The sequence below is a fragment of the Grus americana genome, chromosome 13, assembly GCF_028858705.1.
Source record: "Grus americana isolate bGruAme1 chromosome 13, bGruAme1.mat, whole genome shotgun sequence".
NCBI lineage: Eukaryota > Metazoa > Chordata > Aves > Gruiformes > Gruidae > Grus > Grus americana.
The window spans coordinates 22,371,595-22,399,247 of record NC_072864.1 but is presented as its reverse complement, the minus strand read 5'-3'; the positions used below and the strand labels follow the sequence as shown (position 1 = coordinate 22,399,247).

The window sequence follows — 27,653 nt, the reverse complement described above, 5'->3', positions numbered from 1 at the left end:
CAGCTGTGGTCACAGATGGCATGTGATCTACTCTTGACACAGACTTGACTTGCAAGAGGGGGACAAAACCCCCCAAGTTTGACAGCCCCTGCTCTAGAAAAAACACACAGCTCTAACAAGGACCCGCTGCTTTCCATAAGGCACTCCATAACTTTTCTCCTTTGAGCAAACAGCTAGTTTGTACGAAGAGGATCAATGTGGCTAAATGTCTATTAGGGACATTTTGAACAATGCAGTGCAGTCGCCTTTCAGCTCACTGCCGTAAGCAGCATTTGCATCATGCAGAATACATGCAATATTTTATTTATCAGAGCTGTACAAGTATTCAAAGGTAACAAAAAGCTCAGGATAGTTAAATTACTTGTAATAGCAGTTGGTGAAGTCCAGCAGGCTGGCGTACAGCCACGGCACAACCCGCCTCAATTCAGGAGAACATCCACCGACTGTTCATTGCCCCACCAGTTCGTTGTGGAAAACCGTCACACGGAACGGTTACACGGAAGAGTTACACCAGCCCCTGTGAGCAGGCCACCTTCCCACCCACCCGGGCCATCGCTGCCGGGGGGCACATTCATTTGCAGGGGATCACTTTATTTCCACTCACAGCAACCGGAATCAGGAGCTTCCTGTACTCCAGGGGGAGGTAATGCTCTATCAGCACGTGCAACGGCATCTTGTCTGTCACCAGCCCTTGCCTTTGTTCAAAAAGAGGAGAGCAGAGAAGAAACAGAGAATTCTTAGTAAAAAGCATTTCCATTCAAACTCAGTGTCAGAGTAAAGTTTTTAAAGTTTTCTTGCAGTGATGTTTTTGCATTTAGTAGCTGAAATGCTGCAGCTGCTTGTGATAGAAAAGCTACAGACTTCTATTTGCAAGCAAGTTCCTTGGGTGAAGCACTAGGTCGGGGCGCAAGGAGCAGGCACCAGCTTGCCTACATGTGAAAGCGGAGTAGGAGAGTTCCTGCGGACCAGCTGCCCCCAGAGCTACGTGTTTATCAGGGTCAGCATGCTGGGCCTTACTGAAATAAGAGCTCATGGCCGTTAAATTCAGAGTCTGCCTGCCATGGGAGAAATTTTAACATTTAAACGCAGGCACAGAATGACGCGACAGAAGCAAATAGTTTGTTACCCAGCAGATTTTTTACATTCCCAATTGGGAGGTGGTTGGCATTTTCCAACTGTGCAGGCCATGGAGTTTTCTAGCACACCCTTTAGCTGACTGGCCTGAAAAAAATCAGCATCTCCTGGTCTTGTAGAAAGAACAAAAAGCAGCATTTATTCCTGCTTTCCTTGTGGAAGGAACAGAAATACTGTTCTTATGCATGAACCAGTAACAATTCCTGACCAGTGGAGACCAGTAATAACAACTTGGAATAATGACTTGGAATAACAACTTGGAATAAGCGATGAATTTGTTTCAGGTCCCACAGAGCTTCACACAAACAAATCCCTTGGGGTTTGGTCACGGGACAACATCAGTTCAGTCGTGAGGTGGGGGAGCTGAGCGCACTCACAGGGCAGAGCAGCATGGAGTGGCTCCCAGAGCAGCTCACCCAGGCAGCCTGCAGGGTGTCCACGAGGCAGCAGGAAGGGGAGCAGCGCTGGAGGAGAGGCCAGCCCTGGCCTGCCAGGCTGCAGCCCCCTTTTCCCGCTCTAGAGAGAAACTGTCACTTTGAACCCTTGGATTCAGCTGTTGCAGAAGCCAGAAGAGTGGGATTTTGTTTGGAAGAGTCAAAGCACATAGCAGGGCACATGAAAACGCTCACGCTCTTTCAGTTGCGAGCACTTTTAGCAAAGACATTGCTCAGGGGTGCAAATGTGTGGCCCAGCCTCGCGCTTACGTTACTCTGCTTTTCCTACCATTCATTTCCCAGCCAGAACTGCTTCACCCTTGCACACATCCTCCTCCTCTTGCTACTCATTCCTCAGATCACTCCTGCACTCCCAGCCCCTCACTGCTCCCTCTTGCCCCTCCACCACCTTCACCATGGAGTACAGAAACCCAACTCCACAAATGCCCCAAGGTCAAGTGGCATCACACAGAGTAAATCACAAGATTCCACACTTTACTGTGGGAACATTCCTAGTGCACACCCTGGCAATGACAGTCTTACCAGGCTATCGGAGCACTACCAAACACTACTACAAGTTAACAACAACCCTCCCTTTACCTTCTCATGAGGAGTTCCAGGTCAGCCATCTCCACCGTCTTCCTCCGTGCATGGCTGCTGTAAGCTTCCAGATCGCTGCTTAGCTGCTTGAAGTATCTCTCAGAGCTGGAGGAGAATTGAGGAGGGAAATAAAAATCAGGCTGTGGAGCACGTGAACTTCTGCAGGGCCAGTTGTGCTAGAGCTGCTCCCTGTGCAGGTCACACACAGCCTGCCAAGGAAAACTGCGGGAGAAGAAACACTCCAGAGCCACCCCGCTCACGGAGAGTGCTAACAATCTCTGCACTGTCAGCTAGAGCAGATTGTGAATGGCGCAATTTGTACTGGCTGGGACAAAACCCAGCAGCTCCTGCAAGGCTGCGCTGGTCACAGATACCCCCACAGCAGGCAAAAGCACCTAGCACAGTTCTGTCTCATTTTAATCAGACCTCCCGTGGCACTCTCAGCTGAATGGGGAGGGCTGTCAGCAGCACTCTTGACAGGTTTGTTACTTCAGGAGAGAAAAGAACAGAAAAAAAAAAGACTAAAAGGGGTGGGAAGAGGAGCAGTTTGTAGCTGCTTACCATTTTTCAACAATTTTGAATGCCTCCCTGGACACTGGCATTTTCACGTAATGGCTAAATAAGTTCTTTATCAAACTACTTGCAACTGCAGGCTCACATGTTTTCCTCCGTGATGCTCCCGAGCTCTTTGGAACTGGCTTAGCCCGCAGCGGCTGCAGGGGAGACCTTGGAGGGAAACTGAAAATTAACATTAAATGAACAAACACAGGGGAGAGGCAGAGAGCACCAGGTTGAGTTTGAAGGGGTAAGAACTACCTCGAGCTCTTAATTCTTTCCCCCTCCCTATTCTTCAAAACCCTCACACTCACGAGGTACAGTTTGCAAACAATTCACAGGGCATTATGACTGGGGAGAGGCAATCCGGGCTAAAGTTTTCTGAGCGTGCTAGCATAACAATTAATCAGCAAACTATAGTTCTCTCCAATACATAAACACAGTTTTCACTCCATCCCTGTAGTTTTTACTCTCGAGGAATGCAGTTTGATGCATCCACACGCCACCTCTGCAGACAGGACACTCCCATCTGCAGGGTATGCTCAACGATTTTTGTCTGTGGACAAAAGTCACCAGAAGCTCTTTTGATACAACCTCCTTCCACAGAACAGAATAACTTCTACACTATTATGAACATTTTGTTTAGTGGGGTTTTGGGGGTTTGGTTGGTTGGTTGTTTTTTTTTCCTTTAACAAGGCTGTAACTCCCAAAGGAAACTCTCTTTGCCATTCTAAAGAGGAAGAATTGTAACATGAAGAGGGGAAGTGGAATCCCCAGATACACTCAGTAGGCAAGTGGAAAACAGCAGAAAAGACCTGGAATCTCACAGTAACACTTGCAAAACGCAGAGGGAGTGCATGTATCACTTGATTCTCTCCCCAGCCCACCTGTATGTTTCTCTGTCAGGCCCTCATGGGCCGGTGGAAGAGAGCAGCCCCTGAGATGCGTACATGTAGTAGCGAGACAGAAACACCAGTTATGGTTACTGTTTCTGTGCCTCACTTCGCCCGTTTGTGAATGATTATACATGAGCATTGGGTTTACAGGATCAGGGTAAAATTGAAGTGTAGGGACCGTATGAGACTTTGGTGTTTCTAAATGAAAAGTACTATCTGGTAGAGCTGTTCACAGTAGAACTGTACCAGTATAAAGAGATTATTTTATAGCAGAATGCCTTAACCATGGCTCTCACGTGGCTACTGCTCCAGTACGTAACCTAGAGTATTCCTCAGGCTTTTAACCCAAGCATTGCTACCTCAGGGAGCAAGCAGGCCAACTCAGGCTCAGACTGCATTACATAAAGTGTGAACAAACCATGCATTTTTTAACAACTTCCTGTGGTCTAGACTCTGAACCTGTAATTATCATCATCTGTTATCTCAGTACAGCTTGAAAGCCTGAAAATCTGTCAGTCCATTAACGTCCAGAAACTCCTATAAAGAATGCGTGTCCAGATACATGGACTTCTTTTGCCAACGAGGACTAGCACTTTCTACAGAAGAGTTAATATATACATTCCCATATATATATATATGAATATTCACACATATATATAAAAAGCGCACATCCCAGTGCAAAATCCCAAAGTGAATCTACATTCATTCACCTCCACTTAAGCAGAGCATCAAAGGCTCCTTTTTCTATTTTACAAATATATTTATCATATATATTTGCACAAACAACTGACAGAGCTGGGCTCGGCACTCTGCCCCAGCACTTACAGCCCCAGACACTTCTGCCAGGCCACGGCTGAAGGCGACGTATACTTACTTGGGAGCAGCAGGCTTTGCCAGACGCGGAGTTGACAGCGGTAGCTTGTAGGCTGCAGCACGGACAAACGCAGGTGTCTTCATGGAAACTTCTAGGGAAGAGAAAAGAGCACTTGAGGAACTGAACTCTGTTTTCAGAGTTCCTGCAGCAAGCAGTGCCGTAGCAGCAGGCAGAAGCCCAGCCAGCTTCCCACACATCTGCTGGGGCTGCGGCTCCATGGCACCCTGAACCAGTGTGACTGCTGGTTGTGGCGATTCCACCCACCCCACTGCCTGCTCCCCTCCTGCCAGGTCCAGCTGGAGCTTCTGCTGCAGCTTCTTTTCCCAGAGAGAACTTCAAAGCGGCAAGCTACCTCATTGCCAACCTGCAATTGTGGCAAATTCTCCTGAACACAGGGACAAGCAGAGCAACAAAATCACATTACAAGGGTCAGGCTGTGAGCATCACCCATGTTCACAGATTTCCATCCATTCCCTCCAGCCAAGGCTCAGGTTATAGTCAGTACCTCACCTCTGCTTTGCTGTGAACTACCCACAGCAGTTTGCTCCAAGCCTAACCTGCATCCTCTAACTTCACTCTTGAACTTCTTCACTTCTTAACAAGCGAGACCAGGAAAGAAAACAACGTAAACAGAACTGAAATACTGAGCAGCTTCCTGTCTAGAGGAGGAGCGGTCGCGGAGGGCTCCTTGCCTGCCAGTTTCCCTTACCAAGTGTAATCCAAGAATCCAGCAGATCTGTTAGTGTCAACTTCACAACCCTCCCCAAGACACCCACCTCGTTAGAGAAGACAAGCCCAACTACTGGAGGCCTCAAGTACTACTGAGAGTTAAACTCCACAACTCAAAGGTCAGGGGTGTCTCAGAGAAAGCAGGGCTGGGTGAACTACCACGGTTCCTCATGTTAGCTTCTTCTCAAGAAATATTTCCGTGCGCTGGAGGGACGGAGCAGGGTGCAGGGGAAGAGACTAGTTATACTGAGGTTTCCGAGGCAAGTTTTGTGACAAGAGTGCCATAATTTTTTCATCTTTTCTTCCTATCCTTGTCCATCCAGACCTGTAAGATGCTACTTTTACTGTTCTACCCTATCAGCAGAGATCTCTTCATCAAGATCTTTAACACAGCTGTATGAAGAGATGGAAAGATAAGCACACTGACACACGATTGTCCACGCCCTAAGAACACCTACAGCTTTCCTCAGGACTAAAGCGTACCAGTTCAACTTTTGTCTCTGTGCCTTCCACACTGCACAAATACATACGGGCACTGATATTCTCATTGCAGCTGTATTTCCCCCACAAAGCCTCAAATCCTGGCAACTGGATTCTTTTAGCATGTCCCTAGTTCAGTTTTTTATTTCAGGGTGTATTGTACTTCGAAAGACTTTAAGACCAGCCCCAAAAGACACCACTAAAACACACTCTGGGCATTTTCAAACGTGGCCTTGATGGAAGAGAACTCAGTCTGATACGTGTGTTCTTCCAAAAGGCATGAGTGCTCTTGGGGCAACAGAGCAGACTGATGCAGTGTCTGAAGAACTGTTTAGAAACAATACTTCCTCTCGGCTTTCTGGAAAGCCTGCCTAGTCTTTTGGTTAACTAGAAAGGAAATCTGTAACTACATGTACAAAACATGGGGTTCTAAATTAGGTTTCAAATCTGGAGTCACTTAAATGGCTGTGGAAACAGCAGTTCAATGTGAGGACATTAAAAAGTCAGCCTGAAGTTAGGAGTCAGGAAGGAAGGAAAAAATGCAGGGTATCGCTATGACACTGTATAACACCATTTGCACTCAGTTTTGTCTATTTGGGCACTTCCATTACCGTGACCTCAAAAAGCACAAGATGATCCAGGTCCCTGAAGCACCTGATGAGCCAGTAACCATCTGGCCCTAGGACCAGGAGACCAGTGATGAGTGGTGTCCCTCAGGGGTCGATACTGGGACCAGTATTATTTAACATCTTTGTCAGTGACGCGGACAGAGGGATCAAGTGCACCCTCAGCAAGTTTGCTGATGACACTGAGCTGTGTGATGGGTCGACACGCTGGAGGGAAGGGATGCCATCCAGAGGGACCTGGACAGGCTGGAGGTGGGACTGTGTGAACCCCATGAAGTTCAACAAAGCCAAGTGCAAGGTCCTGCACGTGGGTCGGGGCAATCCCAAGCACAGCTACAGGCTGGGCAGAGAATGGATGGAGAGCAACCCTGAGGAGAAGGACTTGGGGGTGTTGAGGGACGAGAAGCTGAACATGAGCCAGCAATGGGCACTGGCAGCCCAGAAAGCCAACTGTGTCCCGGGCTGCATCCCCAGCAGCGTGAGCAGCAGGTCGAGGGAGGGGATTCTGCCCCTCTGCTCCGCTCTGGTGAGTACTGTGTCCAGCTCGGGGGTCCCCAGCACAAGAAGGACATGGAGCTGTTGGAGCCAGGCCAGAGGAGGCCACAGAGACGATGCGAGGGCTGGAGCACCTCTGCTATGGAGACCTCAGGCTGAGAGAGTTGGGGTTGTTCAGCCTGGAGAAGAGAAGGCTCCGGGGAGACCTTAGAGCCCCTTCCAGTCCCTGCAGGGGCTCCAGGAAAGCTGGAGAGGGACTGGTGACAAGGGCAGGGAGTGACAGGCCAAGGGGAATGGCCTGAAGCTGCAGGAGGGGAGATGGAGATGAGATGTGAGGCAGAAATCCTTCCCTGTGAGGGTGCTGAGGCCCTGGCACAGGTTGCCCAGAGAAGCTGTGGCTGCCCCTGGCTCCCTGGCAGTGTTCAAGGCCAGGTTGGATGGGGCTTTGGGCAACCTGGGCTGGTGGAGGGTGTCCCTGCCCATGGCAGGGGGTGGGAACTGGATGGGCTGTGAGGTCCCTCCCAACCCAAACCAGTCTGGGATTCTATGAGAACACGGAAAAATTTCTCCAACTGCCTTCTGCTACTACTGCAATAGTTTTCTTACCTTCACTCTCAGCGTCTTCAGCTTCATCCTCAGTAGGCACTTCTCCTGGACTACCGAATTCTACCATGATAGCCTGGTCCTCTAGTTCATCTGCTTGTTCAACAGCTTCTTTTAATGGCTTCATCCCAGATTTTCCAGAGGACGAAAAAGCATGAGAATGCCTGCCCAGACTTCCAGCTCCAACACCTTCGACAATCTCCTGCTCTAGATTTCCAGAACAGGAAAAATATATCACTGAAACAAGTATCATAGCCAAAATTTCAGAGCACTCATAAGAACCCAACTTTCCATTCCTGACAACCTATTATAATCCTATCTTCAAGGATTAGGATATCAATACGCTAAACTAGATAAGCTAAAGCACCGATGAATACTCAACTTTTCTCTCTGCATCTAGGTGTGCAGAGGTCACATAAAAAAAAATAGCACTTGGTAATGTAGAGAAGCCCATGAGATTTGAGAGAATTTTTTATCTGAGCTCCTTTTAAATGAACTTCCTTTAATAAGAAATTTTATCTGAAAAGAAGTCTTGCCAAAGCCTTAGTGCTGCATGTTGAACGCAGAAGACCAGGCAATTCGGGAAAAGTAACTGGGGAGATCCTGATTTGCCTACAGGCTCAGAAGGTCTCCAAATTTTATCAGTCTTTGCCTGATTCTGGAACTTCCACTAGTAAACTTTAATTAAAGATGCCTTCTGCAATTAAATATTTCTAAACACTATTGCCAATGCAATTTTGGTTTCCATTTGAGCAGAATGCAGTCTTTCAGCTTAAAAACATCAACATTAGTCTGATATTTTCCCAGTATTTAGCCCAGATTCCAGAATGCAAAGAAATGGCATTAGAGATAATCGTCCGTATTACAGGTTGTCCTCACCAGCTTCGGGAGAGCCTTGGTGTTCAACAATGCCTTCTGCTACTCCCTCTTCCGAAGGGGCCATTTCTGTTTCGACTCTGGCATCCTGTGCAGTGGCTATCTGCAATTCTGCTTTTTTGGTCAGTTTTTTCTCCAAATGTTCAGAATATCCAGCATTTGCGTGATGCTCTGCAGCTAAAATAGGAAATTCTATCATCAGTCTTACCTACAAAGAAAACCCGAATCAACCACCACCATACAGTTTAACAATCGTGGACATTTACTCGGGATAAGTAAACTCAGCAAAGGGTATAAGCTATAAACAAGGGAACCAGATGCAGTTGCTTTCAAAAAATTTACACCTGAGAAACACACAACTTTGTTTGCTCTATAGCAACCTAATTAGGGTGCTTGTCAGATCCTGATGAAGGGATTTTACTTAACAGTAAGTAGAGCTCCTCCAGATCTCCCATCTCTATTCTCACTTTTGGTAATTGTTTGAAAGACCAATTTCTTTTCCTTTAAGTCCTTTCCTTTCCCTGGAGTTTGTGCTCAGATTCTCCTCCCCATTTCCTCAGTTTTTCTGAATAAGCAATTTTGGAAGAGGTACATTGCACTACAAAGAGGAGAGCACCTAGCAGTGGTTTTAATCATCCCAGACAAGCCTCTCGCAGGCAGGATAAGGAGAAATAAATGGACACATGATTTGCACATCCTTAAAAACTTCTACAGAGGTAGCTGTTGAGGAGTACTTAAATACTCCCTACACAGTACAACTACAGTCAGTAATACCAATCTCACTAACCACTGCGCTCCCTACACCTATGCAGGGCACAATCTTGCCCAAAGTGAAGTGAAATATTAGCTAAGCTTTGTGAGAAGACAAAAGCTCAACTTGACACTAGGACTGCCTAAGGCAGATGGGCACCAGTGGATCTCCCACACTACTGGCTCCCTGCTGGGATACAGTACTTTCACAGTGGAGCACCAGATGCTATCAATACAGTCAAGCATCATTTTTACCCGTTTCTTCACCTGTTGCTAGTAGCAATACCTCCTGAAGTTGGGTATAACCTGCCAGTGCCGGTTGCTCCTCTCTAGTCTCTGCGCTGGCAGATCAGAGAGCTGTTTGTTTCAATTTGTTTGCTGAATCACCTCCTCCACGCGACTCAAGGCTTTGCTTTTTAAACTTCTCATATTTCACTCTCACAGCAATTGTCTTTTTTCCAGGCTGAGCAGTCCTTATCTTTAGTCACTCAATGTACAGCAACTGCTCCGTATATTTGATTATTATTAACAGTAAAACTGTTTTTCTCTGCACCTTCTCTAGTTCTGTTAAATCTATTTAGAGATGGAGAGATTAGAACTGCATGCAGTATTTAAAAGGTGAGCATGATAATCATTTCTATAGTGGCACAGTGACATTTTGTCATCTCTTCCTTTCATAATTTTTACACATTATTTGCTTTTCTGACCATCCCCCAAGCTTTGAGCTGGTGTTCACAGAACTGTAACAATTCTGAGGTGACTTTCATCAGTCCCAAGAGTCACATCCCATTTAAACTTCACACTCCACAGGTGCACCCAAGTAAAACTAAACAGGACAAAAGAATCCAGAAAGATTACAGGTTGCCAACCTTACGCAACTGTAAATTTAAAGGTGCAGAATATCTGCTGCCTTAACAAACTAGAAGAGCTGTTTAAAACAAAAGGCTGTATTTATCATGATAAAAAGGCAATATAACTAATTTTGCTGATATGTTTTAGTATGGGCAACCAACTCCTTATGGGCACTGCAAGGATTCAGTTTAAAATTCTAATAAGAACCAAAACTGCCGGTGATGCAGCCAGTTCAGTTTCCATCAGGTAATTCATATGAAACTTCTGACAGGTAATTAAGACTTGGGAAAGCTAAACCCACATGACAAGGGTCTTCTCTTATTTCCAGACACTGTCAAAGTAACAATGGGAAAGACTTAAAAAGGATCCTAAACTGGAGTCTGGAAAATGAAATTCAACAAAACAGGGGAATTTGTGTCCACAGATACCCAAAGCTTTATGTAAGGACTGGGTAACACCTGCCGCCCTCAGCATCCGTGCAGAGTTTTTACCATCTTATTCTAAGGCAAAAGGATTTCAGAGAAAACTGAGAACATGCTTGTGAAAGCAGGCAACCTGCATGACTTGCTCTCAGCAGAAACAAGGCGGTATTAAGGCCCAACCTGCTAGTGACAATCTTTGTTACTTAAGGGAGGGCAACCTTCAAGCCCTTGTCTTAAGAGAAAGAGATGCTAGTTAGTACTGGAGAAAGATAACGGCCAACATGGCTTAAGTAAGTATTAAAATGTATACAAAAAGAATGATTAGCCAGACATATGCCTTGCCAAGAGGGAGCTATTCATCTTTCCCATGGGAAGACGAGCAATACTACAAACCTACCAAAAAATAGGAAAATTTATTCCATTTGCAGTCACTGTGACTAAGGTAAATACTGACAAGAAAGCACACGAGCAAGTCATAGCCTACTTTTAGAAAGCTTGTCTGGAAATGCTCGCAGTATCTCTGATTTGACTTGAATTAAGTTATCTCCAGCATCTACTGCACAATGAAGTCTTAATTTTACCCTGCAGGTCACCTGAAAAACTCTTGAGTTTAATCTGATTAAAGAACTCCACTCCCTTGCAACACTGAAAGCGCTTCTTACCCTGTCTGAAAATCTTTTCCTGTTCCACTTTGTTCACTGTATTAGCCATCTCTTCTTCTGCATCGCTTACATCTAGGTCTTCAATTATATGGGACACAACTTCTCTCAAAGACATGCTGAGAGATCTCTTAGGCTTTAGAGTGACTGGGGATCTCAAACATTTACTTGAACTTCTGGATGGCAAAGAGGAGCTCCATCTATTAACAGCTAGAAATTGAGAGCATTAACTTGCCCCCAGGATCCTTTTAAACTTTCTTTTTGCTTTCCTGGTAAGTAAAAAAAACCAATCAAGCAGAGAGAGGAATACACACAAGAAAATGCTCTTCCTTTACTTGAAACAGTTTAGGGAGTTTGCATTGTATCTTAGGAACCAGTTGGGAAAGCCCTTGCAACTATTTTTCTGTTCAGGCTGAAGAGCAACACTGACATCAGCCACCTTTGGTGAAACTGCAACTATGTAACCCTTAACTTTGAACATTAAAGCCTGACAAACTCCAGCATCTTTATGATCCACTCTCACTCCCCTACTCTTCCTCCCATTTAATCCAGTCCCCTATTCCATGTCCTCCACATTCTCTATCCGTTTCCCCTAAAATGCCTACCATTGGACCCTTCAGAGCAACTCATCTTTTCCTGTTGATCTCTTCCCTTGCCCTTTCAAAATAATTTGTCCCACCAAACTTGCCACAGACAACCCTCCAAAAGCAACACTCCACCAGGAATTAATTAATTTCTAAGCTTTCCACAGCAAGAACTCTTCTCCAGGCTTGAGCAGTACTGAATACACCAACCATTCTTTAAATATTGTTTCTGTGGCCCTTTTGACAAAAGATCATAAAAAACCCTCAATGAAAAAGAAACATTAGCTGTCCATACTTCATGGAAAGCATAAGGAGTTTGGATTGAAGAACTGCAGGAAGATTATTTACTACAGCAGCTCCCGTCCTGGCTAGCCGCCCCAGGGTCACTAAGCAGAAAATTTTAAGAGTTACAACCATGCCTTGGGGCCCGAGGAAAATGTGCTCCCATTACACAGCCAGGACAAGGTATTTACAGGGAAACGAATGCAGAAGAGATATCAGACACCAGGGGAAAACTGGCAAGTGACATGACATGCAAAGCATTGCTACGGAGTGACCAGGAAGGTGACTACCTGTCAAAGGGATTAAGGCCCTGGAGACAGCTAAGCGGTTAGCTGTGACGCAGAAATCACCTTACCACACTAAAGATCTACACTAGTCACCTCACAAGACTCCTTCTGACTCCTTACCTCACCGTATTTCTGACCAATTTACAGTGTCCACTTCTGGGCTGCCCCCAGCACAAGACAGGGATGGACATAATGGAGGCAGTCCAGCAAAGGGCCGTCAGGACAGTTACGAGACTGGAGTGTCTCTCCTAGGAGGGAAAGCTGAAAGGGCTGCGACTGCTCAGCCTGGAGAAGAGAAGGCTCTGCAGGGGGATCTATCTCATCAATGCATGCAAGCATCTGCAGATGGAGCCATGCTCTTTTTAGTGGTGCCCAGTGCCAGGACAAGAGGCAACACACACAGACTGGAACACAGGAGCCTGTCTGAACATAAGGAAATGCTTTTTCCACTGTGAGGGTGAATGAGCACTGGAATAGGTTGCCCAGAGTTTGCAGTCTCCATCCTTGGAGACAAGTAAAAGCTGCCTGGACACGGTGACCCTGCTTGAGCAGGGGGGTTGGAGACGATGACCTCCAGAAGCGCCTTCCTACCTCAGCCGGGCTGCGATTTCAGATACCACCTGCTAAGCCCCAAGTGCTAAGCCATAGTACTCACTGCCAACCACCACCTCTTCCGAAACAGAAAGCTGCTCCATTGGGTTACTCCGCCGGGAATGATCTTGCTTATCTTCTCGCTGGTTTGTGGGTGTTTTTGGAGATAAATGAGTCATTCTGTCAACATGCTCACGATCAAGGATTAAGTCCTCAGAATATCTTTGGGTCCTTCCCTCATTTGTGCCCACACTGGATACCAGGCCCACCAGCCCTGCTTCCTCTTGAGCTGCATCAGAAATCTTGCTTCTCTGGGCTGAAGTTTTTGAATCCAATAGCTGTGGTTCAAGAGCAGAAAGCTTATTTTGGCTCTGTTCATCAAACTGAGGCTGAACGAAGAGCTCTGTGTTATTCAGCATGATTTCCGCATCACTCGTCAGCGGGGCTGTTTGAATCCCAGATGCTGTATGTGAATCCAGAAGATAGTCCTCTGCTGTTTAGATAAAGTTTTAAAACCAGTTTTATGTGAGGACTTGCATAATTCAAGATTTAATTAATTCCATCAAATTTTATTCATCCTCCACAGATCAAACTTCAGTGCCCCAAACTTTCTCTACCAAACCATCTCCCCAGCACCCACAGTTACAGGCACAATCCCAAACAGGATACGATTCCTGTGGTATAAATCACATGTGGGTGGAGCATGTATTTAAGTGCACAGAATCAAAGCAACTACAGATGCAGAACCTCATTCTAATCACACCTCCAAAATTACACTGGATTTCTGTGAACGTGCCTTTAAATCATAAAATACAGACCACGCTTCAGTAACTGCTGCTAAAAATCACCTTCTCTAAGGCCCTCCCTCCTGCAACAGAAGTAACGACACAAAAGAAACCTTTTCTCTTCAGCATGTTCTGTTCCACTCCACCTTCAAAAGCTTCCACGTCAATAGCTTTGCGACTTTTTGGCCTCCGCAGCAAGCCTCTCTTTTCAACAGTGTCTGGTGCGATCAAGGAACCAAGAGACATGCGAAGGGATCTGTAAAAAGAGGAGGCAAAAAATAATTTTCCGAACTTACACACTCTTCTCTTACCCTCAGATTACACGCATGGTGCCACTAGCTGTGGGACATTTCACAAATCCCTTAGCTGGGGTAAATTTCCCAAACGAAGTCCACATTAAACAAACAGTTTGATTTCATGGTATCACCTACCATCAGGATACGTATCCCAGAGATCAGGTAACAGACTGGTTTACAGCCTCCTACCTTGAGGAGGCTGCAACAATACATCTGATGAAAGATTCAGGAATTTTAAATAACAAAAAAAAAAGCAAAACAAGTGTTTGAGAGTAAAGATGTCCTCTAGATGCTGGCAGGGTGGTAGGAAGACTTCAGAATGAGTCTAAGAAGCTGCTTAGCATGAGAATTCGCAGCAAAGTACAGCTACTGATACACTGCAATTCTTATGAGATGGGAGCTGAGATAGAAACATGCAAAGCATGGGAAAAGATGTGTCTCAATGTACATATTTTGCATCTTAAAGAGATTGGTCAGGTTCGGCTACCTCCCATCCCTCTCTCTAGGCAGCCAAATCAAAAGGGGGTTTGGAGGATTCGCAGATAGAAGTACAGAATGCAGCATGGCACCACAGGCAAGGGCTGCAGTGAGAGAGGTGAAATAAATTGCCAACCGGGGCTAGGATCATTAGCAAAGTACATGGGCAACGCAGGAAAAGAAGTTCTTTGGCTTGCAAAAAAAGCTTTTGAAGTCCAGGGAAGTGGGACTAAAGACTGCATAGATGGAACTGATCTGATAAGTCAATTAACAGGCAGAGATAATATTCTAAGGTATACTGTGTACTGATTTAATGCCAGAAACATGAGAACGAAAGGAAAAAAAAGGAATGATCCCAACAAGTAAAAAGAGGAGCAACTGTAGCAATACAAGCTGGACCAAGCTGGGCATACAATGCAGAGCCACAGTTTCTGAAAATTACAAGGTATGCGGTGTAACACCTTCAAATTCCATCACCAGAGTGGAAGATGATTGTGTTTAGTAATAACACAGGTCTTAATCGTGAACCCAGTTATCTATACTTCTGCACAACCATAGAGGTGATGAACCAAGGCAGCTATAAAGACATTTTAGTTTAAACTCACCGAGCTAAAGCAGTGCTGTCCAATGTTGACTGAGCTAGAAAAAAAAAATTGTGACACATTAGTTGAGAAATTACACTAGCTGAGAAATTACCTTCTACACAACGGTGTACAGGAACACCCCAATGGATCTTCCTCTCCCTAGAACCAGTTATGTTATAATCCTCAAAAGTTACATTTTGGCAAGAACAGAATTAGACAACGGGTTCGCTTTACAATTTCTTGTCTGCATTTCGGAAGGGTAATAAAACAGTTATTTCAAGATAATTTAATATGGCACATGCCCTCACACTCAATAACATTAATCTTACCACATCAACAGCAAGATGCTAGGCTAGGGCCTCAGTCACAACCACCCTTCAGCAACCCAAACCAAACATTAAAGCAGCTGGAAGCTTTAGAAATACAAATAACTACTCCACAGATTGCCGGGGAAACTGTAACTCAAACCTGTTCTACTCACAAAGTCCCCAAAATCCAAAAGCAGATCTGGAGAGCAGCGACATAATCACACTCATATTAGAAAATACTACAGCACACCTCCTATGCCTTTACAGAGCTGCCTGCATCTTATCAGAACGTGTTCAGGCTGAAGAAAGCTGAATTTTTGACCGCTGGTGAGTCGGGATGGGATTCAGCTCCAGCTTAATATATCCCAACACAGGTGTGTCTGCGGTGTCAAGCACAAATAATCATAGAATCATAGAATGGTTTGGGTTGGAAGGGACCTTAAAGACCATCTAGTTCCAACCCCCACGCTGCAGGCAGGGACACCCTCCACTAGACCACGTTGCCCAAAGCCTCATCCTGGCCTTGAACGCTTGCAGGGACGGGGCCTCCACGACCTCTCTGGGCAACCTGTTCCAGTGCCTCACCACCCTCATGGTAAAGAATTTCTTTCTAACATCTCATCTAAATCGACCCTCCTTCAGCTTAAACCCATTACCCCTTGTCCTGTCACTACACTCCCTGATAAACAGGCCGTGACCATCTTTCCTGTAATAATCAAATGTAGGTGTTTACTTTAGGGTGAGCTGAATCACCCTCCAGACCCCGCTGACTGGATCTCCCCGAAACTTCAGGAGGACTTCAGTTACCTAGCGTAAACACAGACACGGAGTGGCTACAATTTGGAGCTGAGGTACCAGTGTCGGTACCTTGGAGCTGAATCTCATCCCTGAATTCTACCCCAGTTGCTGCTGCCGATAGAACACCTCACCTTGGTTGACATTCCCTATCTGCCTCTGTTAAGCTGCAACTGAAATGGAAGTTATATTTACCAAGTTTGCAAATTTATGTTTAAAGGGAAGACTTATTTCAATATAAAACTATTTCTTTTATAAAAAGTACAAAACCTCTTTTTCTCAAGCAAGAAGCTTATAACTTATTTGATATAATTGCAACAAAATTATGCAGTTTGTTGTATTTTCAAGTTTCTGAAATTGAGGGGAGGACAGGGATTGTTTCCCTTGGAGACACTTCAAAACTCAAAGAGCACCAAGCTGGAAAAAACAGTCAAGAAATCATATACAGTCAGGGCAGAGCCTGCAACTTGGCTCAAAAAGGCTTATTTTAAATTTGATAGGAAGGACTTTCACCTTCTCTGCTATCCTCGTTGCACAAGATACTGCAGTCCTGCTCCCAAACGTACAACTGTCCAGCTGAGGAGCTACTAAGAACTAAACTGCAGCAGATGAAAATCAGTTGACAGCAAACGCAGCGCTGAAGAAGGTAATTTTTGACTGCAGCCTCACCTTGGTTTTGGGGAAGCCGTTTGTCTGCCGCTCTCTCAAATTCAGAAATGCTGAGTTTCTTTCTCTTCTTAGTCATATGGAATGTGGCGATAGACGTGTGCTCAGGAACAAGGTCTGGCAGTTGCATTTCCACCCTGCCAACACAAACCAAGCCTTTAACAGAGGACAGCAGTATCACTTGGCTACCCTAGAAAGCTCCCTGTAACGTCACTGAAAAGCAAATTAACAGTTACTTGCCCTTGCTGCAGCAGAAGTAAGGAACTAATCAGCGATCAGCCCAGCAAATGCAGGAACATGTCCTTCCCTCCCACTAAATCAAAGTAAATTTCACAAAGAGAATCAAAACTTGAGTGTATATTCAAAACAGAGCTGAGAAAGATCAGACTAGAGGGAAAGCTTGGACTTCCAACAAGCTCTGTAGCGCTCTCCTCCTAACAGCACACAGGAGCAACTCGGTTTGTCAATCATTACATGAAACAACATTAGGTATCACAAAGCACATTGGCACACGGAATAGACACGTAATATCCCAGTGAGGCACTGGATGTGGCTTCAACATCACAAGAATGGTAAGGTGGTCAGGTTTATGGGTCTTTTCCCCATACAAAATACATTCTCTACTAGGCAGAAACATGGCTAAGTTTCATTTCTTAATAAGAGCATAACGTAAGCCTAAGCATTAGGATTCACTGGCTTGTAACAGGGAACGAATGAAAAGCAGCGGGGGAAAAAAAGATCATTGATTCTTTTTGCATTTATCCTGGAATATGCTATTACAATTAGAGAAAGCAGTGCCTTCCCAAATTCAAGAAAGTTCACGTGAACTAAGGGAAGGTTGTGAGGAAGGACTGAAAACAAAAAGTTTGTATCCGTTTAAATTCAACAACTAGCTAACATATGGAATGTAAAACCCTGCAAAGATCCAATCATCTTCTCTTTGCAGTTAAGGCCAATGAGAAGCACATTCAAAGACATTCAAGAACTACAAGCAAAAACCAGAAGGAACTAAAATAATATTGCTTTTTTTTTTAATTTAAAAAAATCCAATCAAATAAACAAGCTACCACACTTACAGAAAATTCAGATTTTTTTTCCTCTACTAAAAAAATCAGAGGGATAGAAGTTTGCTTAATATTTTACATGACCTGTTTAAAGTTGCTTAGGGTCAGCCAAAGAAATCACATTATTCAGAACCATCTATTCTACAGTAAGCAAAACTGCACATGAGTGTGGTGACAAAACTGGCTAAAGCAAATTAAGGCCTACCACCACTACTGGCTTTCTTCCATTTCCTAACAACGTGGAAGTAAACAAACCACACTTCAGCCTCTCCAATTCAGTCAGGCCTGTTAACTTAAAGTATTAACAGAAGCTAAACACAAACAGAAGCAGCTGAGCCTCAGGCAAACCTCACCTCCAAACCACCCTACAGAAAGGAAGTTACCCCTAGCAACCCAAAACAAGGATGAGCAAGAAGCAGTAACACTATAAAAAGCTACAGCAGCCTGTGCGCTGAATACGAGACACAGCAGTCACTCGTTACACCTCAGTATCGTCAGCACACGGCCTGTAGCCTTAGGGAGATCCGACAGCTTCTATTTTAGTTATCAGTCGCAGACAACTAAGAAAAGTAGGCTTCCGTCAGGAGACTTATTGCATCCAGCACTTCCACTACAAAAAAGATGTTAAAAGTCTGCATTTAAGAAAAGGGACTAAGCACAAACCTGCGGTATTTACTATCCAGTCCCCCAGTCCCAGTGATTCCTATGTGACTCTTAAAGCCGGAGAGGTGTTTCTGAAAATCCCACCTGACAATGCAATTCTGATCACCGAAACAGAAGTAAAGAAATCCCGCTTACCATTCCCATCACAGGAACTGCAGCTATATCTGGCAATGTAAAAAATAAAAGTAAAAATTAAAAAAAAATACTTACGTGCTAGAAATCCTCTTCGATGGGAGTTCTGATCGAGCTTCTTCTGTTTCTTCATATGTAGATATCTGAGGTGCTAGAGGTGAAACTTGAGGTTCTGCCAACAAACCAAAACATTTCCTTTCCACGATTCAATCCAGCCAAAACACAGCAGTGTCAAATCTACACTACGTTCTGTAAATTACATTTAAGGAGTTAAAATAAAGACCTAGTGAAAACTATTTGGGTGAAAACTAGCAAGGCTGGCACGTACAGTGCCAAAGCCAACGGTGACAAACAGCAGCACGGGGGTTCCACATACTGCAGCAGAGCCGAGCTGAAGTCTGCAACAATTTACACCTGATTCTACAACTAAAGGCAGCAGCAACAACTGTTACACACTTGTTCACCAGGGTGAGAAGACTGAGCGAAGAGGATTTTCAAGAATCTGTTTGCATCAGTGCAAGACCTGGTCTTTAAGACAGAGCTGTATCGCATGACCTCATTCGGCTGCCACTGCAGCAATTCCTCTTTTGATAGGCTACAAAAGAACACCTCCTGTTCTCAACTCCACCAAAACACTGTCCTTCTGTTTTCCCCCAAAAGAAGATACTTACGGGTCCGGATGATTCTCTTGAGCATAATCCGTGGCGTGTCATTGCCGAGATCAGGGAACACAGCCGGTCTCTGCTTCACCAAGGTGCTTCTGCCAGAGTTGTCCTTTCCTGAATCAGATATGGCCTAAAGACAGAAATCAGAGACATGCAAGTCAAAAATTGTATTTTCATTATTAAAGATGACTCTTAGCAGCAAAAGTATTCATCATCCACCTTCTAATAAGAACCTAAGCTAGCCAAGATGAAACATTTTCCAAATTCCCCAAAAGAAATTGGGCACGTTGGCATGAACAACGCTGGCCAACCCATTTCTGGGTAGCAGACAACTCACAACAGCGAATCATCAGGGTGGGTTTTAACGCACAACTCTCATCGCAGACAAAAGCCTGAGGGAGTTGAAAGCACAGCCCACAGCGCTTCGTCCCTCACCTAAACCAACCTGAAACGGGGAAACGGAGGAAAAACGCAAGGGGGGTGCAAGGCTGTAACGGCCGCGGCTAGTCGGCGAGCACGAAATTCAGGGGGTTCCGCCCATTTTCCATGTTTAAAGGCGAACAAGGACAAGGGAGCGTCCTCTGCCCCCCAGTCCCTGCTCCGAGGGCCTCGCTTCCCCCTCGCACCGAGCGGGGACGAGGGGGCAGCACCGGGCCGCCCCCGCGGGACGGCCGATCCCGACGACGACTCCCCCCCCCTTCCCGTCCCGCACACCCCGCCGCGGGCCCGCCGGACCCTCCCTATCCGCCACCTTCGCCGCTGTCCGTGCCGGGTAACGGCCGCTGCGCCTGAGGCCGCGGCGGGCCCGGAGACGGCTGTCGGCCATGGCGGCGGAACGGCCCTGACAGAGTAACGGCCGCACCGCCTCCCGCCAGCCGCATCTCGCGAGATCTCGCCGCGCGGCGCCTCACGGGAGGGAGGGGCGTGGCCTGCCGCGAGGGGCTTGGCCTGCCGCGGCGCCCCCCGGGAGCGGTAGTCGGCAGGGGCGGGGGCGCAGCGCAGTGTGGGGCGGGTAGTTCCGGCGCGGCGCCGCCGCCGCGGTGCATTGTGGTCCGCGTAGTTCCGGTGCGGCCGCGGCGGGCGGCGTTGGCGGGCGGCGAGAGGCCGCGGTTGGCCTTGTGGGAGCTGTAGTTCGGCGGGAGCCCCCCTCGCCCGCTCTCCCCGCCGCCGGGGCCGCCCAGGGGTGTCCCCCCCTCCCCGGGAGGCCGCCCCGCCATGCCGGGCTTCACCTGCTGCGTGCCGGGCTGCTACAACAACTCGCACCGCGACAAGGCGCTGCACTTCTACACCTTCCCCAAGGACGAGGAGCTGCGGCGCCTCTGGCTGAAGAACGTCTCCCGGGCGGGCGTCAGCGGCTGCTTCAGCACCTTCCAGCCCACCACGGGCCACCGCGTCTGCAGCGAGCACTTCCAGGGCGGCCGCAAGTCCTACCTGGTGCGGGTCCCCACCATCTTCCCGCTGCGCGGCGTCAACGAGCGCAAGGCGCAGCGGGCGGCCCGGCGCCCCCGCCCCGCCGCCGCCGCCTCCGCTGCCGCCGCCTCCGCCGCCGCGCAGGGCCCCGGTGCCGCCGCCGCCGAGGCCCCGGCAGGGGGCGCGGCCGAGGACGTGAAGCCCATCGACCTGACGGTGCAGGTGGAGCTCGGGGCCGGGGCGACCGCTGGGCCCGGTCCCGGGAGGCTACCGGCGGCGGCGGGGGAGGAGGGCCCGGTGGAGGGCGGCCCCCCGGACCACTCGTACTCGCTGTCGTCGGGCACCACGTCGGAGGAGCTGCTGAGGAAGCTGAACGAGCAGCGCGACATCATCGCGCTGCTGGAGGTGAAGATGAAGGAGATGAAGGGCAGCATCCGCCGCCTGCGCCTGGCCGAGGCTCAGCTCCGTGAGGAGATCCGCGAGAAGGACCGGCTGCTCCACGCCGCCAGCGCCGGGACCCGCAAGCGCCACGGCCTCTGAGGGCCGCCAGGGCCCAGCCTGGCCCAGGGGGATGCCTGGCACGGCACGGGGCTCTCCGCCCCGGAGCTTCTGCCACCCTCGGTGAGGTGCCCAGGCAGAGCGGAGTTGGGATGGGCTGCGGCCCCACCGCCCCTGGCTCTCGCTGCCCGGTCCCTCCTGCCCCCGCTGAAGCAGCCCCCAGCCGGGCACGCCCGCGCCATCGGATTCCCCTGCCTAGACGGGGCGGTCGCTGTCAACTCAGTGCCGAACCCCGTTATTGATCTGACGTTACCCCAGAGCTAGCACTGCGGGCGCCCGCCGGCGTCCCGTCTGCGCCGGGCCCATCAGCACCCTCTCTGTGCCGGCAATGGCGGAAAGCGCTTCTTCTAGTGTAGATGGGACCCGTGTCACCACTAAGTGGACGTAGGGTATCGGTTTTCAGCAAATAAACTCGCTCTGTGTGAAGTGAGGTAGCAGCAACACTACCCCCTGGAGAAGGCGTGTCTGAAAGCGCAGTTGGCACCGTACCCTTCATAGGAACAAACAACGATGTCATGTTTGGCCTCGCCTAGCAGAGGCACGAGGAAAGCTTTAGAAACCCTCTCAGGGTGATGTGTTTCTTCAGTAAATTACTGATGCCATAAAAGACTGCTGTTTCTAGCGTGAAAGAATCCCCAGATTAAAAGAGTGCTCTTGTACTATGTAGTTTTTGCTTTTTCTGCAGTACATACGTATTTGTTACAGATGTCTCGATGCTCTCAACACTAGTAAGGATTACGATCTGGTGCAAAGAACCCTCTGGCATTTGACGGCTGTAGTTTATCTCATTGGCTTAAGAACTCCCTCTAATGAAACGGAGGCTTTGTAACACGTCGGAATTTAAATCCGTGGCTTTCGTTCAGAGAACCAGGCTGAAACAGAAGCAAAGCGAGTTTATCTGCAGTGGTTGCAAACCCTTGCTGTCTAATCCTGAACTAGTTGGCATGACTAATAATCTGTACATTAGGCAAGACCTTCCTGAAACGTGCTTGCGTGTTCTAAACTGAGATTTAAGAGTATTGTAACAAATCTACGTGGAATGAGTGTGTAGTTTCTGTTTCTAGCCAGCATTAGTCCCCTCACTTTCAGTGACAGGAAACCAAATCAACGTTGGCTAGAAAGATGGTGGAGTGAGGGTAGCAAGGCTGCTAGTCCAGCCTGAATCTGTACTTCCAGGTTAGCCGGTGGAACAGATACCTCAGCGCTGAGGAGGAGGAGGGTATCTGGTCACCTGCATAGCTCTATGGCGATGCGCACTTTGGGGGTACGGCTTCGATAGCGATGGATGTTGAAAACAAAAGGCAGTTCACCACAGTGTGCCCATAAATACATTCGAGGGAGGAACGCCTGTGTGTCTTCCGAGCCTGTGAGGTCTTTCTCCTGTCATCAGAGTGCATTACACTCGCTAGATCGGAATGTCAGTTTTACTAAATTTTATAGAAGTATTTTCTAAATGTAAAATATCTTTAGTTTGAAAATATTGTAATCTTTGTAACACTGGCTAACGTAGCTTTACAACTGTCCATTTCGATACTCTGTGTGAGCGAACAAAAGGGCACGGTGGGATTTGGTAGCCGGAGGTTTAGCTATTGATCATGTAGCCCGTTCAGCTAAAGGCATCAGTTGTCACAGCCTGCTATGTGATGCATGGGTCATTTTTCTATTAGCGTGTGTACTGAGTTGGATGGTCGACCGTAAGGATACTACAGGTCTATCTATTCACGTACTAAGTATTTCCCATTATTTCATTTTAATTTATTTTCTCCAATCTGATATGTAGCTCTTAACTTCAGCTCCGCGGTATACTGATTTTCCTGCGAGACGAGTAAGCAGCAATTATTTTTTTGTTTGGTTGTTTGGTTTGGTTTGTTGTTTATTTTTTTTTTTTTAGGGAAGGCAGATACCTGCTACACCATCTGATTTAACATATGTAATTGGTCCAGCAGATCTATATGCTCCCATCAAGACAATAGGCAGCACAACGTCTCTCCTTACACACGAGACGGGTTGTGCGTCCTAGCTTCTTGAGAACGTGCGTGTCGTAACAGTCATGGTACTTTTTCTACCATTGGAATGCACTTCAGGACGTTCAGCCATTTGGCCTGCTGGACTGGTTAACTGCTGGACTCTCGACTTCTCCAGGTTACACTGAGGTGCTAACATGCTTAATTTTAATAAAGTATATTTTGTTTTGTTATGTTTCCTGTTTCCGTGCTGTATATATATGTATTTCTGAAAGGTCAGTGGCTGTAGCCCGTCTTCTCTTTTGCAACATTTTTTTTTTATTCCTCATGAACTCCTTGGCTACAACAGTGTGAATATGTTCCTACAGGGTGAGGAAGAGGAGTCTGAGGTCTGTTTGGTGTATTACATGCCTGCCTACCCAGGGGTTAGAGCTGTTTTGATGAGGAAACGGCTGTTAGGACAGGGGTGGGTGCTCTCTAAAGAGCCAGGAGCGATTTGAGCAGCGAGAGCCAGGCTTCCCCCCCAGGGCGTCTGCTGGAGGGGCAGCACAGGTCTCCCACGCTCTGCGCTCTGCGCGGTGGAGAAAGGAGGAGGCGCGGCCTCCAGCCTAGTGCAGGGAAGAGCTAGCCTGGAGTATCTTTCAATTTGTAATTCCGCTTCCCAAAGTCCCTAATTTCAGATTGGGTTCAGAGCTATTGGTCTCGAACAATTGTAAGCAGCAAAAAAAATCGCTGTGCCTCAAACATATTTTGGGGCTGACTGGGAATGTTAAATGAAGCTGCATGACAAAAGCGAACACTTCTCCTCACACACACTTACCCCCGTTTGCTGCTAAATTAAGGTAAGTGAGCAAAAGCACTGGCAGTGAATTTAGAGGCTAATTCTGTAGGAAGGTACCTTAATATGTTAACAAAAAAATTGTATCATTGCTTAATACAATTGCTTTTTCTTCCATTTCAACCTTTCTGCATCCTGCATTCTAATCCAGCCTATATCCTCACAGTATTTTTCTTCTATCAGCATCACCTCTCTTTGGTTGCTACATTCCTCTGTGTGTATATTATCAAACCTTGTCCCTAGAAAGGGACTTGAAGAATGGCTTTTATTGTTCTAAGGGAAAAACCTTAGTTTGAGTGAAAACAGCATTCTAACATATGTAGTCTTTACCTAACAGCCCTATGCATCTCTACAAGCCACACGATCCATGCCTCTGGATTAAACAGAAGAGATGTTCTTCTGAAGGTGGCGTGCCTAATCACTTGGCTCTACCCAAAGTGTTTGTGTTTCCAAGGACTAAGGTTTCTGAACTTTAATAAGGTAAAATCAGCTTTTGTGAGAAAGTAGTATGAAAAGAGTTTTGGCTGCAGAGCCCCGGTAAGAGCACAATGGTGACCTGTAGCCTGAGCTCTAGGTTGAGTTCTTCATGATCAGATACGGATGGGTAGGGACAGAGACAAGTTAACAAGCAAAACCAAACGGGAGAAAGACACAGAAGCTTCTCCCCGATGCAAAACCTCTCCTGCAGGTTAAACCCTAACCATCTTCTCTGCACATGCACAAGGCTTGCTTAGTTCACCTGTATTTTAGAGATCAGGATCACTCACATTAAATTGGGCAGGTGACTCTTTTCATGACCTCTAACACAGGATCTTCCGCAGGGTGGGTTCCTCCACAAGGAATATTCTCCAGTGTTCTTCCCTTCCATCACTGGAAGTCACTGTGTTGGGAGTTGGTGAGTTCCCATGCCAGCTCCACCTCTGTTTCCTTGTCTTGTGTCCTGCCCCCAGCTTTGGAAACCGCCTCCTCTTGCAATCTTTCCCGCTGTTCCTACCCTGTGACCAGGGCCCCAACGTGACAGGACAGAAGTTACTGTGCCAGCGAGCGTCACGATGCAGAGGCTGGAGACTCCTCTGGGAACTGGTGTGCTAGAAAGGCTGGATGATGGATAACTCCCTGATGCAGCCTCAGACTTCCCTGCTCTCTATACAGACAGCAGAAATGCTGAAATTCTGGGCTACATCAGGGCTAAATTGAGAGAGACAGCACCAACAAATGCAACCTTCTTCTCCTTGCTCTTTTCCTTTTCTGCATCTCACTACATGCCCTCTTTTTGCTCTTGGGGGAAGTTGAGGCCCATTCCCGGGCTGGCTCCCCTTGATCAGAGCCCAGGCAGCCTGACGGGCTCTTTGTATAATTCCCAAGAAAGCAGTGGCAGCCTCCCAGGACGAGGAGGAGCATGCAAAGCTTTCACTTTCCTCCTGAGCAGAATGCAGGAGCACTCCTGGGGTCCCAGCATCGCAAACTCATCATCGCCTCAGGGCTGGTTGAGAAGCCGTCAGGGAAAATTTGCTCACTCCTGGTCAGGATGGATGCTACCGAGCCAAGCATGCATTTTTGTCATGCACTTCACAGCGCAGTCCCATCTTCAGTGCCTTCTATGGTTTTTAGATTGCTCATTTTCTAGCGTGTCTGCTTGCACGTAGTGCCCAGCAAAGCAGGGCTTTGATGCTGCCCAGGCTCCCAGGTGATACCCATCTTAACCTCTGCTAAAAAATAAAGACTCGGCATCATTCAGCTGCTCCCCAGTCAGTTCTCGCTTCAAAGGGCTGATTGTTTCCGCACAGAAATATGACAGTTCAGACAGACGTGCTGGGACAACCCCAGAGACCAGAAGGGCAACTGCAAGGCCCCAGCCACACCTGCGCTGTCCCACAACTTGCCTGGGAATTGCTACGCAGGCAAAGAACAAAACTGGTGTGCTCTCGTGGGTGGTACGGTTACCATCTGCTGATGGACCTTCCCTGTTCCACTTCTCTCTAGGTGTGTACCTTCTGATGGAATATGATTTTGGAATGGCTTGCACACAAGGAAAACATCCCTAAAACCCAGTTATCTCCTTCTTGGGATGGTCCATTCAGCCCTCACCATCTTATTTCTACTTTTCCTCCCAAATCACATAGCAATGCTCCCTCACAAAAATTAAAACAGAGCAGAAAAGGCTACACAGAGCAGAAGAGGGCTACTATAGCTGGGTAGTCACATCCTAAAAGATACTTCTCCTACTATAGTGGCTACTACAGGAACAGCAGAAGGAAAATGAACAGCATTTTATCCTAAAGCCTGCCAGTTCCACAGCACATCAGCTACAAGGGACCCCAGGTGGTTCGTATCTCACAAGTCCTTCTCCTTTGGCTTTCCATACGAAGAACAAATGAGAAGTAGCTTTTTCTGTATATTCACAGCTTTGCATTGGTGTGTAATCAACCCAGTTCCTACATCTTCCTAGATAAATCTGACGGGTCAGGCTCGCTGTGCACAAACTATTCACCCCTGTAAGAGTCTCACAGGGTCCACAATTTAAAAAATAGGTTTTGTTCATGATGCAAATTCTTAAGCTGAGTCCATAAAGAACTGTGGTCAGGATGGTGCCACTTGTTCCACTGACATCTTCCCCCCCGGGGGAGAGACATCAGTAGCGATAAGGTGCAGAGTGCATGAACATGCCTCAGGCTGGCAGCTGGAGATCTGAGAACGTCAGGATAAAGGCAATGAAAAAGCTGATCATTTTCTGCGAGGCATGAACCAGCACCTCAGTCAGAAAACAAAGGGGAGAGAGGGGAAAAAAAAATAATCTATTTATTGTCCAGCTACTCTTCACCTGGACTCAGCGGAGTATCAGCTAGCTGCCTGCAGTCTTCATTTCCAGGCCACATGGGGTAAGAAGCCATGAGATAGCGACCAAAACAGTGCTGGCACTCAGGTTTGCCTTTTTCAAATAGGAGAACCCTGTTGGAAGACATTATTGGTGCAACATCAGAAGCTAGGGAAGAGGCTCAATGTCAGCCACCTCTATCTCCTTTCCTCATACCGCCTTCAGCAGCAAGCCCAGACGAACGCTCTGTGGACCCATCTCTTCCCAGGGCTGCGCAATGCCACCTCTTTCCAAGAAGCTGACGGGCAATGCTCAGGTTTGCCAGCAGAGACCTGGGAACATTTAGAGCTGGGCCTGAACGCCATACTGGTATGGGGCAGTCGCTGAGCTGTCTTTTGGGCAACTGCCCGCTAACCAAGACCGCCGCACCTTTGGAAGTCCTCTCTGCTGCTGCTTGAGTGAAGGTGGTGTGGGCCTCCAGCGAAGCCGAATTCATGCTTTTAGACCACTTTGCTGCAAGTATTTATGTGAAGGGTTTTTTTTTACCACCCCACACCTTCACTGCTAACTTCTTTCACTGCAAGCAAGCTTTTTTTTTTTTTAAAGATTTTTCATTGTATAGTGCTTGTTAGGGGAGTTAAAAATGAATTTCAGGATCTGCGGTCCTGGCTGCGGCCCACTGCTGCCTTCCTCACGCAGGGCCAACAGCCCTCTGAGGGGGGAAACGCTTCTTGCCTCCCTTTTTGGGGTGAAATCCTGTCACCGATACAACCCAGAGACAGAGTGGGTGAGGTGGGCCCAGGGCGGGCTGAGGTTCCCCTCAGCCACAGGAGCCATGACCGCCCTCCCGCCGCCGGCCCGCGGGGGTGACAGGGCCCGGCAGAGCCTCCCCGTGAGACGAGGC

The 27,653-nt window shown here is 47.5% G+C and overlaps 2 protein-coding genes across 2 annotated transcripts; one reads left to right on the top strand and one right to left on the bottom strand.

Annotated features, from left to right (window-relative positions):
- Positions 1 to 280: 280 nt before the first annotated feature.
- Positions 281 to 20,381, bottom strand: CENPT (centromere protein T). The gene is given in 15 exon segments (XM_054840233.1): positions 281 to 695; positions 2,169 to 2,273; positions 2,730 to 2,894; positions 4,494 to 4,584; positions 7,430 to 7,633; positions 8,306 to 8,479; positions 12,794 to 13,222; positions 13,628 to 13,770; positions 14,893 to 14,926; positions 16,644 to 16,777; positions 18,578 to 18,671; positions 19,171 to 19,294; positions 19,916 to 20,005; positions 20,008 to 20,127; positions 20,130 to 20,381. Coding segments are annotated over 15 exon segments (2,283 nt in total). The 3' UTR covers positions 281 to 571.
- On the top strand, positions 20,380 to 23,323 carry THAP11 (THAP domain containing 11). Its single transcript, XM_054840275.1, has one exon. It carries the CDS (start codon positions 20,380 to 20,382, stop codon positions 21,112 to 21,114), a length of 735 nt encoding a protein of 244 aa, XP_054696250.1. The 3' UTR covers positions 21,115 to 23,323.
- Positions 23,324 to 27,653: the final 4,330 nt, after the last annotated feature.

What these genes read in the sequence shown, in the direction of transcription:
- THAP11 (XM_054840275.1), top strand. Translation starts at nt 20,380, where the DNA reads ATGCCGGGCTTCACCTGCTGCGTGCCGGGCTGCTACAACAACTCGCAC.